This window comes from Tiliqua scincoides, chromosome 4, assembly GCF_035046505.1.
Source record: "Tiliqua scincoides isolate rTilSci1 chromosome 4, rTilSci1.hap2, whole genome shotgun sequence".
NCBI classification, from domain to species: domain Eukaryota; kingdom Metazoa; phylum Chordata; class Lepidosauria; order Squamata; family Scincidae; genus Tiliqua; species Tiliqua scincoides.
Window position 1 is genome coordinate 56,231,778 of NC_089824.1, and position 12,213 is coordinate 56,243,990.

At 50.6% G+C, this 12,213-nt stretch overlaps 1 protein-coding gene across 1 annotated transcript; it reads left to right on the forward strand.

Annotated features, from left to right (window-relative positions):
• The first annotated feature begins 405 nt into the window (after positions 1-405).
• Positions 406-8,149, forward strand: ADCYAP1 (adenylate cyclase activating polypeptide 1). Its single transcript, XM_066625683.1, has 4 exons — positions 406-506; positions 4,803-4,937; positions 5,541-5,636; positions 7,966-8,149. The coding sequence occupies exons 1-4, from the start codon at positions 406-408 to the stop codon at positions 8,147-8,149; spliced, it is 516 nt and encodes a 171-aa protein (XP_066481780.1).
• The last annotated feature ends 4,064 nt before the right edge of the window (positions 8,150-12,213 follow it).

The window sequence follows — 12,213 nt, forward strand, 5'->3', positions numbered from 1 at the left end:
CTGTCCCACGCCCCCTCCCTTCCTGCGGCTCTCCCTTTGCCCATCAGCGGAAGAGAGGCAGGGAGACAGGCGCTCTCAGGCACGCGATGCTGCCGGCGTGTTAAGGATCCCCGCCGAAACTTGCGGAGGGCAAAGGAGAGGCGAGACACCGCTCTGATCGCCGATCCCTTTGGGGGCAGCCCACATCTCATCGAGCCGGGAGACCGCAGAGTTGAATGGTAAGGCGAGGGAGCGGAGTGGGAAGCACCTGGGGCAGGCGGGAGGGAAACGCGGAGGGGCAGGCGGGAGGGGGAAGGAAGAAGAGACCGTGCCCAAGGCAGTTCCCCAGCAGGTGGGGAGCCAGGAAATCGAGGGCTGGGGGTCAGAGAGCGCCCGCTGACCGCTCTTTCTCCCCCCAGAGTGGCGATGTGTAGCAAAGCGCTCCTAGTCCTGCTGGTCTATGGGATCCTCATGCACTGCAGCGTCTACTGCTCACCTGCTGCTGGACTCCAGTACCCGACGCTGGGGTAAGTGCCCTGCCTGCTTGCCCCCTCTCCCCACCCGGCTGGCAGCCCAGCCTGGCTGCCCTTCTCTCCGATCCTCCACTCGGGTCCCTCCCAGAAGCTGTTTTGCCCTTCAGAAGGGGGATTTCCTCCTTCACTAACCTTGGGGAACTGGGAGCAGAGATTCCACTGCACAGAGTTCCACATCCGGGCTACTTTCCTGGCTTAGAGCCCCCTGGTTTCTGCTCCACGGAAGCTGCAGATGGGCAACATCACCCACGGGGGTCCCAAGCACAGCCACACACTCGCCTCCCAGGGAAATGTGTAGGTTCGGATGGTGGCGCGTGAGGGAGAGTGCGCCTGCGCGTCATTCTTTTCTGATCCCGGGCTCTTTAACTGGTAGGGAGTCACAAGATGTGTAGAATGGACCCTTTCTGTCCTCTGCTTTCTCCTTTAATTTTATTGGAGACTGGTGGGGTGGATGGGGGGAGGTTTCCTATTTGATTTCTATTCTGTGGTACGAATTTCATCCCATAATTCCATGATATGGAACTGGAGCGTAAATCCAAACTAGAAAACCAGTTTGGGGCATCTGTAGGTTGGTCAGACATCCCGTAGAACCTGAGTTCCTCCAAGACCTGCGTTGATAGGATCAGGGAATATGTGTAGCGGCATATCATTGAAATCTAAGGAGCTTCTTTATCTATGGTACCAAGAAGAGTCCAATACGGGCAGGTTGTTTTGTACGAGTCAGTAAGAATGTGTTAACTCGGAAGATAATGTCACGAATTTCAATGGACCTTCTTGTACGTGTGTATAGAGCCCAGTCCTAGGCACGTATATTTGGAAGCAAGTTCTACTAGCTTAATGAAAGTGACTGACAAATAAAGACTGTGTCGTATAGGAAGTATGGGCCCCTAGGGTGACCAGATCCAATGGAGAACAGAGTGCCCATTGTCTAGAAGAGGGAATTTGGGCAGGTGCAGCTCAACATGGGCTGAAGGGCTGAAAAAGGTGCACCTGCCCAAATTCCCTCTTCCAGACAGTGGTTAAAGGTACAGGCACTCTGTCCTCAGTTGGATCTGGTCACCCTGGTGTGGGCTCATGACGAAAATGAACCTGCTACGTTTGCCTGGCAGGAAAACTTTGATCCGGGGCAAGTTCCTAGAGGAAGGCAACGTTATGAAAACGCTGCTACGTCCTATCACATTTCTGGCAGTGCAAACCCCAGGTAGAAAAGGATCGCTAGTACAGAAGAAGACCAAGCCTGTGTATGTAACGTAATGTAATAGACGCTGGGCTATCGGATCCACTTACGATGAACTAATGCGGTTTCAGCCTTTGGGGAGACACTGAATTCAATAGAATCAATATTCACGTTCACCTGGAGGCAGCTTCCTGCAACCAGCGCTGCCTGCTGCTGATGAACTGCGTTTCAGAAGCCAGGTTCTCAGCAAGGAACTCTCCAGTTGAATTCAGTTCTGGCCCAGATCAAAAAGCATGCCGAATTGTCCCCTTGTGAAGAACGGTGTAAGGCTATAGGCTGTCCCAAATGGTGGGATCCGCTTGACTGATCTGATTTGCCACCAGGTTTTCCTTGCAAAACTTTCGGCTTGGTTGGTGGGATCCTGGACATGGAAATATGATGGTCTACCAGGCTTTTCAGGTTAGGAGGGACAGATCCGCCCATGTAAGTTTCAGGGAAAGGAAATACACTTGGTTCACTAGGCTGCTGCTCTAAATGCTGTTAAATTGGAATCCTTAACCAAAACGTTTGTTTCTGGACTGGCCACACAGGGTCTACGCGAGGTGGCCGCTATCCTAAACGCATTTTCTTGGAAGTAATGAAATGAAATCTTCTAGGCGGTTTAAGATTTAACATCCAAACCACTTTCTCAGACTCAAATCCCAGGGGCGTTTCTTTGGCCATCAGCTCCACTGGAACAGATTAACCTGGTTCTCAGTGTGTTCAGGATGGAAGGACTGTCTGCTCTACCCTCTGAAGACAGTGGCGTTCAGGAGAGCCTTGCCAAGCCTGCAACCCACAAGCCTCTAAGCGTTGCAGTTCTGTGGTTGGTCCCAAAGGGATAAAGAAGGGAAATGTATGCAAGATTTAAACATCACCAGCATTTCACTCCATAATCTAAGCTGATTCAAAACGAGATATAAATGTATCAACTTCTCCTCAGTCCAAGACATCCTATGATCTGGTGGTGTTCCTATACATCTGGTAAGGAGGACCAGTAGTTTGAATTTTTTTTTTTAAAGGATTCAAACCAATTTAAGGAAAATATGTACTGGCCAGGATAAATCGGCATTAGCCCTAATCCCTAAATAGAACCCCCTTGTCCAGGAGAAGTATATATCGGATTATCAACTGCGGGAGTGGTGGCAAACCATGACAGACTGCCTGTGGACTTCCCAAATCTCTGGGGCTGGCCCAGACATTTGGATTATTTTTTGGTCTGGGGTCGCAAAGCCAATCTTGGGTTGCAGACCAGTCGATGGAGTTACTTCAGTAGGCTTGGCTTGTGGAAAGGAACTGGGGCATTCCCTAGCTCTGGTGGGGGAAGGGGTGGGACGCAAGGGGGAGGGCACTGTAAACAGCGTCACATCCTTGGGGGGGGGCGCTACTACACCCTGTCTAAAGGGGTTGTCAATGAGGAAGGACTCCGCAAGCCAAGGCAGCTGCTCACTCCTATTGGTTTCTAGACCAGGCATATTGGGAGGCGGGGACACTGGTGGTCCTCCACCCATTTTGGGCAAGGAAGCAACTCTCTCCTGGCCTGAGCGGCTGCTGAGGATGCAATTCAGTCCCAGCAACGGTGGGCAGAGGACACCCAATGCCCTCTTGTCCTTAAACCAGCCGGCCTCTCCCCTCCTGCCTGATTCTCGGAGGACGATGCCTGGCCTGGCCTGCCCTCTCCTCTACTTTCCTTCCCCCCCCATCCTTTACGGGAGAGCAGCTGCCCCTTGCTGCTGAGGAAGGCCTTCCCCTGGGCGGACGGGGCGGGGGCGGCTCTCCTCCCGTCGTTCAAGAGCCTGAATGAGCAGCCGAGAAATACTTGAGGAGCATCTATTATTGATGGCTCCTGCCAGAACTCCACCGACTAAAATAGCAGCCGGAGACGCAGAGTGACCTAAATCGAGCGGTGGGGAGACCGAGGGAGGGCGTGGAGCTGGAGAAGCAGAAAAGAGTGGTGAAGGAGATGTGTTTGTGTCTGTGTGTGAAGTCACAAAACCAGAAACAAGAAGAGCTTCTGTAAGGGAGCTTCAAGGAGAGATTACGATGACAAACTATAGCAGATTTACAGCCCAATCCTATGCATGTCAATTCAGAAGTAAGTCTCAGAGTCAATTGGGCTTGCTCCCAGGAAGGTGTGGATAGGACTGGGTTGTTAGGCTAAAACACTATCCACACTTTCCTGGGAGTAAGTCCCATTGACTTTAATAGGGCTTCTGAGTAGACATGCATGGGATTGGGCTCCCAGCTCGTCCCAGCCAAAATCGCCCTAGGGAGGCTCGATAGTTGGATGTAGACGAGGGAGATTCCGGTTCTGAACTTGGCAGGGCTGTAAAGCTCATTGGCTGGCTCCAAGCCAGTTCTCTCCCCCCCCCCCCATCTTTCGACTCCATCTGCATGGCCGGTGGGTGTCCGGAAGCTAAACATGACCCAATCGAGCCAGGGAGCAGACAATGTGATAAGACGACCAGAGGAGTTCCATCTGGGGTTCATTTGGGCCAGATGTTCCCCGAATTCCAGAAGCTGAGAGACGAATTCTGTCGAGGGTAGGGGTTCAGTGGGACTGACCTGGGGATCCGAGAGTTCAGGGCCCCTGCTGTGGAGGTTGGGCCCCTTCACACCTCGTCTTACTCTTTCAAATGGGAATGCTAATGCGTTGGAAAACAAAGGAGATGGAGGACTAGGGATTTAAAGGAAACGCTGGTTTCCTCCTGGAGCCAGGCTGGAGGTCTTACAGGCTGCAATCCTATGCATACTTTCCTGAGAGTAAGCCCCATTGAAGACCATGGAACTTACTTCTGAGTAGACAAGCCTAGGCTTGTGCTCGTAGCCGGCTCCTGCAGGCTCTAGAGCTCTAGACCGGAAAGCAGCGAGCAGCGGTGGAGTTTCAGAACCTCGGACAGCTCCCCCTTCCTATGGTGGCGTCCTGTTGGCTTTTTATTGCTCCGGACGGAGCGAAGGGGAGAAAGTGGAGGGCCGAGCCTGGAGAGCCTTTGTGGGTTTCCCAGAAAAAGGTTGGGTCCCCCCCTTGAAACCCAGGCCGCATCGCCTCCTGACGGCCTCCCCTTCTCCAGCAGGCTGGAAGAGGAAGTCTACGACGAAGACGGCAACACCCTCTCCGACTACGCCTTCGACAGCGACCCCATGAGCATTGCCGACCCTTCCTCCCTGCTGGACGACATGTACACTTTGTACTACCCGCCGGAAAAGAGGTGAGGACGCCGCTGGCAGGGGTCCTGGGAACGCTGCCCTGAGAGCAGGTCTCCCTGAATGAACTCAGGGACCCTGGCGTGGGAGGAGGGCGCAGGAGGTTGGACAGCGCTGGAGGAGGGCTGGGAAGGGGTGTGGTGGCTGGCGGACGGGCGGGGTTTCCTAATGATCGCAGCTTTGTCTGGGGGGACGGGACGGGACGGGAAGGAAGGCACTCAAACCCCAAGTTGGGGGATTCCCCCCCCCCAGCTGGGAAATGGACGGCGTTTGGGGGTGTGGAGAAAGAAGAGTGTAAGCAGAAAGCAGGCTTACCTCTGAAGCAGCGGCAGGGAAGGGCTGCCGGAAAGAGCCTGTTAGCAGCAGGGTCAGATGCATCCTTGAAATTGACCAGGACTCCCCGGCAACCTCAGAGGAGGGGGCGGCTGCTCAAACAGACGTGATCTCCCCGGGGGACCCCAAGAGAGGCGACTTCCCTGCCCGCAGACTCTTTATGACAGGCAGCTTGAGGTTCCTCGTCCGGGGCGCTGTCAATTCTCCTGCCACTGCCAGCGGTTGTAATTTGATCTATTCCTCTCTCCCCACCCCCTCCCCATTTCTTCCTCTAGGCACGCGGATGGGATCTTTAATAAGGCTTACAGGAAAGTGCTGGGCCAATTATCGGCGAGAAAGTACCTGCATTCTCTGATGGCCAAGCGGGTGGGGTAAGACGTTCTTCCTTGTTTGGCGGTGGGCGTGGAGGGGGGAAGGGGTTAAACGGTATTGAAAATATTGAGAGGATTAAACAGTGCTGAATGATTATCTATCTATCTATCTATCTATCTATCTATCTATCTATCTATCTATCTATCTATCTATCTAAAGAACCCACACATCTTTCGTGTGGTCTTGAGTAAACTATATCTGGATAGCAAACTACATCTAGTCTCAGGATGCCAACTGGCCACCTTCAGTGCAGCTGGCTCAAAATAGGTTGTAGGGTGGGGCTGCCAGCTTCCCCACACTGATCCATTTGTAGTTCGGCCCCAATCGATTCCGATCCATGAACGTTTTGCTGTTTTTCTCCAGCGATGCTTGCCTATTGAACGTCAGGATTGCGATGCTAAATGAGTTTGCATGGATACAAATTCTCCCCTTCCAAGCGGTGGGTCTGACTTTCTAGGCAATTCCAGGGGCATTATTAGTCTGTGGTGGAAGGTGTTAGGCTGCAATCCGATCCACTCTTACTTGGGAGTAAGCCCCTTTACTAGGATGGGACTTACTTCTGAGTAGACATGCATAGGTCTGGGCTCTGAGGTGACAATCCTATCCACACTTTTCTGGAAGTAAGCCCCATTGATTATAATGGGTCTTACTTCTAAGTAGACATGCATAGGATTGGGCTCTGAGTCTGCAAAACCAGGGCACAATAAGTCTTTGCAGTGTCACAGCCAGGGCCCTTCAATGTTTGCTTTCCCGAAGAGCTATTCGTTTAGGGATGCAATCCTAAACATGCCAGCTTGGAAGTCAGTCCTAGTGCAATCAGTGGGAATTGGAGCAAGCCTGGGTCAAATGGGGTTGCAAATGCTAGATGGAAGGACTTTCTTGGGACGGTGGCGATTGTGTTGCGGGCTGACTAATCGCAAGCAGTGCCGCGATCCCTAAGCGCTCCGTTTAATAATGTAAAGGCAACCGACCTCGCTCGCTCTCTCCCCCCTCCTCCCTCTTCCCCAGCCCAGCCTGACAGAATGAAAAGGTGCCCTGCCAAGCTCCATTGATAAAGACCTTGTCAGCGTACAAAGCCCCCCCTCTCCCGATTTTGCCTTCCAGCCTAGTGCGGATGATTAAATACTTAGGGCAAGTGCACGAAGGAGGATAGGATTTCCAGAGATCCAGTCAGAGATCCACCTACAGTTCGGTGGCACGAAAATAAAATGGAACACCCCCCCCCACACACACACACACACACGACTCCCCGCCCCCAGTTCGCTGGTGGCAAAGCCAACCTCTTCGCCGCATGCCAGCCCGCGAGTGTATCGGCAGAAGGCCACATTTTAATAAAGCCCAGGGGAGAATGGATTACACCATTTCTCCATGAATAATTCATGCCATGAAGAGATTGTCTCCCGACTGTCGACCTGGATTATGATCAGACTCCCAACTTCCGCGGCGTGTGCAGAGAGAGAGAGCGAGACAGCGAGCGAGCGCCTTTGTTTCTCTGCCAGGAGAACCTGCCATGTCCTCTCAGGTCTCCTCCTAGTCTACGTGTTGCTTTAGTGATCACTGTGGGGGGGGGGATTCCAAATCGAGTCAAACACTTTTGGAAGGCTCAAAGACAAGGTTATTTAATAATAATAATAATAATAATAATAAATAATAAATAATTAATGATTCCCCCAGGGTCCCCCCGTCAAAGCTATGCAAGGGTAATGGGCCCATCCTCTCTAAATAATGCCCAAATAATGCTCTATCCTGATTAACTTCGCTTGTTTGATATCCCAAAGCTTTGCGTCATCACCATCAGTATTATGAGATTTTCATTCAGGCACGGGAAGGACTCGATGTCTGGATGAAACAAGCCAGTCAATCACGTCTACCTGACTGTGTGTCAGTCTCGTGATGATAATGATGGAAAGCTTCGGGTTATCAAAGAAGCGAAGCTAATCAAGATAGAGCCCGCCCGGGCATTGTTTTGAGAGGATGGGCCCATTGGCCTTGCATAGATTTGATTAGTAAAGAAATGGGGGGGGGGTGACCCTGGGGGATCTCCCTGCACTGCAGGCAGAACCGAGAGCCACTGGATGAAAAGTGGGACAGTAACCTGTTTGTTCTAGAGATGGCACAAGGCGTGGCAAGTGACTAGGTTGTGATCAGGCCACTGGGAGCCAGGAGGCTCCAGCCCGCACTGAAACTGACCAGGGCACTGGAAGGGGAGTGGTGCCTGGCTGGCTTCCTTGCCCCGCCTGCTTCTGGAAGAGAAAGCCCGGGCTGTCCTGAGGAGGTCCCCGAGGTGGCATCCACTGCATCTTGTTCTTCTCCCTTCTCTCCTTGCAGCGGAGCCAGCGGCCTGGAGGATGACTCGGAACCGCTCTCCAAACGGCACTCGGACGGCATCTTCACAGACAGCTACAGCCGCTACCGAAAGCAAATGGCTGTTAAGAAATACTTGGCCGCCGTCTTGGGGAAAAGGTATAAACAAAGGGTTAAAAACAAAGGACGCCGAGTAGCCTATTTGTAGCGATGAGTTTCCAACCGCTCCTGTGTACACAAAAGCCCCCCCAAAAAACAATATATATCCGAGAGAGGACCCCCCACCCACCCCCACCCCCCAAAAAGTCATTTCCAAACTGACTGATAAATCACCGCTCCTGTGTTATCTAAACATGTATTTATGTATGAAGTAAAGCCATTAAATGAATATTTTGATAATAATATTGTTTTTCTTTTGTACAAAAAAACCCAAACCAAACCAATTTAAGAATAAGCACTAGAGAAACGCACAGATCTACTTTGTGGACCAACCTTTAATTTAAACCACCAAAATTAATTTCCGAAGATTAGACTCTATAAATCCTATATATAGCTATATTATTGATAGACTAAGGAAACAGAGAGGACCAATTGCCCTTCAGTGGTTAGCATTGCACAAGGGACTGAGGACATGAGCCTGAGCTGTTTTATGTTTTTATATAAAATAGAAGAAGAAGAAAAAAAATAATAATAAGAGACAATCATTGTTTTGAATATGACTCCTATTTTTGTAATGGAAATTAAAAGGACAGTATTTTTATCCACGACAGGGTTGAAGAAATTACTATTCTCCATTTGCTACTGTACATAGACACAGATGCCCTACTACAAGGGGATTATGATGCTATTGATTTGGGAGAATTGCTGACGCAGTTTCTTGCCCTGGTGAGTCTCCTGTCAGGCCCCCCCTTGTCTCCTAAAGGGCACTTTTCCTTTCCTTCCCACCCTCCCTTCTTCCCTCTCTGTTACTAGAGGTGGCATTTCCCCCCTTCCTTTGCCCTTCTCTGTGTATCTATGTCTGCTCCGGTACTAAGCGCAGAAGGGAGCTTACTCAACACCGTCTTAAAGTGGATCGGTCAGCCCCCCCCCCCATGCCTCCTCTAACCATCCTCTCGCAGGAGGGCATTTCCGTCCACGTTAATGATCGTGAGTAGGGGAACCAGGGCAGCAGAGTAGTTAATCCCGTTCAGTTAAACACACGAATGAGATCTCCTATATATGGAGGAATTCTCAAGCGCTCTTTCACTAGAGGGTAATCGAAGGGTAGTTTCTGGGGTTTTTTGTTTAAAAATAAAGAAGCTGACCATGGAGGCGATGGAACAAACCAGAAAAAAGGAGCTTGTCCCCATCCACAATATTCTCATATATATATGAGAAAATATATCTAATTTTTTTTTTTTTTCCTGATTGGAGGTAGCCACAGAACTAAGAACTTAGATCCAGGAGGAAGAGTTGGACATTCAGAGCTAGGAAGAAAGAGAGAAGAAAGTAGAGCCCTCCCTACCCTTTCGGGTTTGGACCGGCACAGTATAGGTTCTATGAGCTGAATATAATCCCACTTTAGGCTGGATCTACCCATGCAGCAGCAGGTTGAGATGGTGGTGGTCAAATGGACATCAAGTATAAACCTCCCTGCAAGTAGAAAATTAGCAGATAAGGAACAAAAGCTTCTTTTCCTTATGCAGTAGTTTTCTATTGGCAGAGAGGTCCTTTAACAACCACGCCCTAGGACATTCCCAGATATGGTCTGATGGTCACTCACTCCTTCTGCTGCACGGGTCAATTCAGCCCAGAGAGATCCATGACCCTGGAGCAACTCGGCATGGGATCTCGATGCAAAGGATCACGTGTACCTCTCCAGTGCTGTCCATCCTTCTTCTCATCTTGTGATATTGGCTAGTTTTGTTTCCTTAGGACCCCTTCCCCCCCCCCCAGCCGTGGGAGTCACTTTCTCGCTTTGGTTGTTGCTCCCCGTAGAAGACTTTCCTCGCCCCCCTCCCCCACTTCTTGGCCTCTCTCGCAATGTTGTGTTTTCCATCCGGGTCACTTGACTTTCTTTTCCCCTCGAAAGCAACAACAGCCAATTATCTTGTGAACGCCTCAGGCACTTTTTGGTTTTGTGATGACGCAGCAAGCTCTGTTGTAAGACCGTCTTAGGCCCCTCCCCCTGTTGTAGCGACTATATCTATATATCTCTCTATATATACCACTAAATAATTATGCACTACTACGAAAAAGGTTCTCTTTTTCTTTTTTCCTTTTGGTTCCTTGTTGATTTCTTGAGTTTGGAGGTTTAAAATGTATTTTTCTACATTATGGCTTTAACCGCTTAGTAAAATTTATTTCATACAATCAACTTTTGTCATGCTAGAATGTGTAGTGTCCACCGCGCTTCAGTTTCCAATCCTTGATCACCTACCTTTCTGTACGGATGAGCACTTTGAAGTGTGTGTGTGGGGCGGGGCCCGGGGGGGTGGGGCAAGAATGGCGGGGGTGCAGTAGACCAGGTGGAGGGCAGGTAGTCCTCCTCTTTCCTCCAGGGTGCTCACAACCAAATGCACCTCTCAGTTCAGCTGATGTTCTTGGATCTGAGCCGATCTAGTTCTGGTGGTGTTGACATCAAGGGGGCTTCGTGATGGTTGAGATTCCAAACTCTCTTGGAAGCAAGTTCCCCTCCTCCCATCCATTCATATTGGTTTGTGGTGCACCTGCGCAAAACGCAAAGCATAAGTATGAATGAACCGAGGCCATTCACAGAACGGGTCGGGAAGCTCTATTTCCATTGGGATCGCGTGAACTTGGCTCTTCAAGGAACCAGGCGATGGTGGCACGTGCTACTCATTTCAATGGAAACGACTCGCGCCACACAGGCGAGTCGAGGAGCTGGGTGTTCTCTGGTGGGGCTTCTTCTCAGATCTTATGTGCACTCGAGGTATCGATCAGCTTTCCTACTCCTGCTTCTCAATAACTGCCTGGTGGATCGGAGTTGACAGAACGCCAAAGAAACCTGATTCTTTCCCGCTTCTGTAACCCAATCCCAGGCTCAAGAACCTGGGTTGCACGTCAATGAAAATGTCAGTCTCTTAGCCTTGATTGAAAGATGGATGGAAGCAAGAGGATTTTACTTCCAAGTCTGTGGCTACAATCCTATCCACACTTTTCTGGGAGTAAGACCCATTGACTATAATGGGACTTACGTCTGTGTAGGCATATATAGGATTGGGCTTTATATAGGATTGGGCTTTATATGATTATATTGGATTATATAATCCTATATAATCATATATAGGATTAGATAGGATTAGAGTTTAGGAAGGGCACGCCTATTGGAGGGGCTAACCACAGTTCCCAGTTTGGGGTACCTGGGTTTCCAACCTCATGGGGATATTCTAGAGACAGTGCTGGGTAGTAAACAATTAAATAGTCCTCCCGACTAATGGATAGTGTAGCTTAGCGATAGAACACGTGCTTTGCATGAAGAAAGTCCCAGGTAGGGCAGAGGAGCAATTTTTCTGCTGCTGCGGGTCAGTGTCGGTAGTGGTCCCATTCAGTCAACGGCAGTTGTCTATGTTGCGAAGTAAGGGCTATGTGTATCTTACTCGGGAATAAGCCCCATTATAGTTATAGTTAATGGGGCTTACTCCCAGGTAAGTGAGGATAGGATTGCAGCCTAATAGCCCAATCCCAACAGCCCAATTCCACTAGAGTCAATGAGGCTTACTCCCAGGAAAGTGTGGATAGGATTGTAGCCACAGACTTGGAAGTAAAATCCTCTTGCTTCCATCCATCTCAGGTAAGACACCTGAGAAGAGTAAAACAGTGCACGCCTACGCGTGTTTACGCAGAAGTAAACTCAATTTTGATCAATGGGGCTTACTCCCCCCTATGGGTAAATGTCCATAGGGTTGTGCCTCCAGAGTGACCTAGAACACAGTCGGTCTTGACTGATCAGCGGGAGGGGGAGGGGGTGGTTGGCTTGCAACCTCGCTGCCCACCCCCAGTGAAATCCTAAGCGACCCCCCCCCCATTGCTCGGTTCTCCTGAAAAAGCCCCGGCACTTGCTTCCAAGAAAGGCGGACGCTGAGGGTACGGGGAGGGAGGAGGAAGAGGGGAGTCCATCGGCTGGCCTCCAAGTCCCTCCGTTGAAGTGGATGGTGGATTTGGGGCTTCCCAAGTGAGAGAGAGCAAGCCTGGCACCCTGATGCTCACAGGTGGGAGGGGACGCGAGGAGACCCTGCCTGCCAAGAGGCGGCCGGGGAGGGGCTGCGAGGC

Coding starts and splice junctions, on each gene's coding strand:
- ADCYAP1 (XM_066625683.1), top strand. CDS start 406: ATGTGTAGCAAAGCGCTCCTAGTCCTGCTGGTCTATGGGATCCTCATG. Junction 507..4,802: donor CTCCAGTACCCGACGCTGGG/GTAAGTGCCCTG, acceptor CTTCTCCAGCAG/GCTGGAAGAGGAAGTCTACG. Junction 5,637..7,965: donor CTGATGGCCAAGCGGGTGGG/GTAAGACGTTCT, acceptor CTCTCCTTGCAG/CGGAGCCAGCGGCCTGGAGG.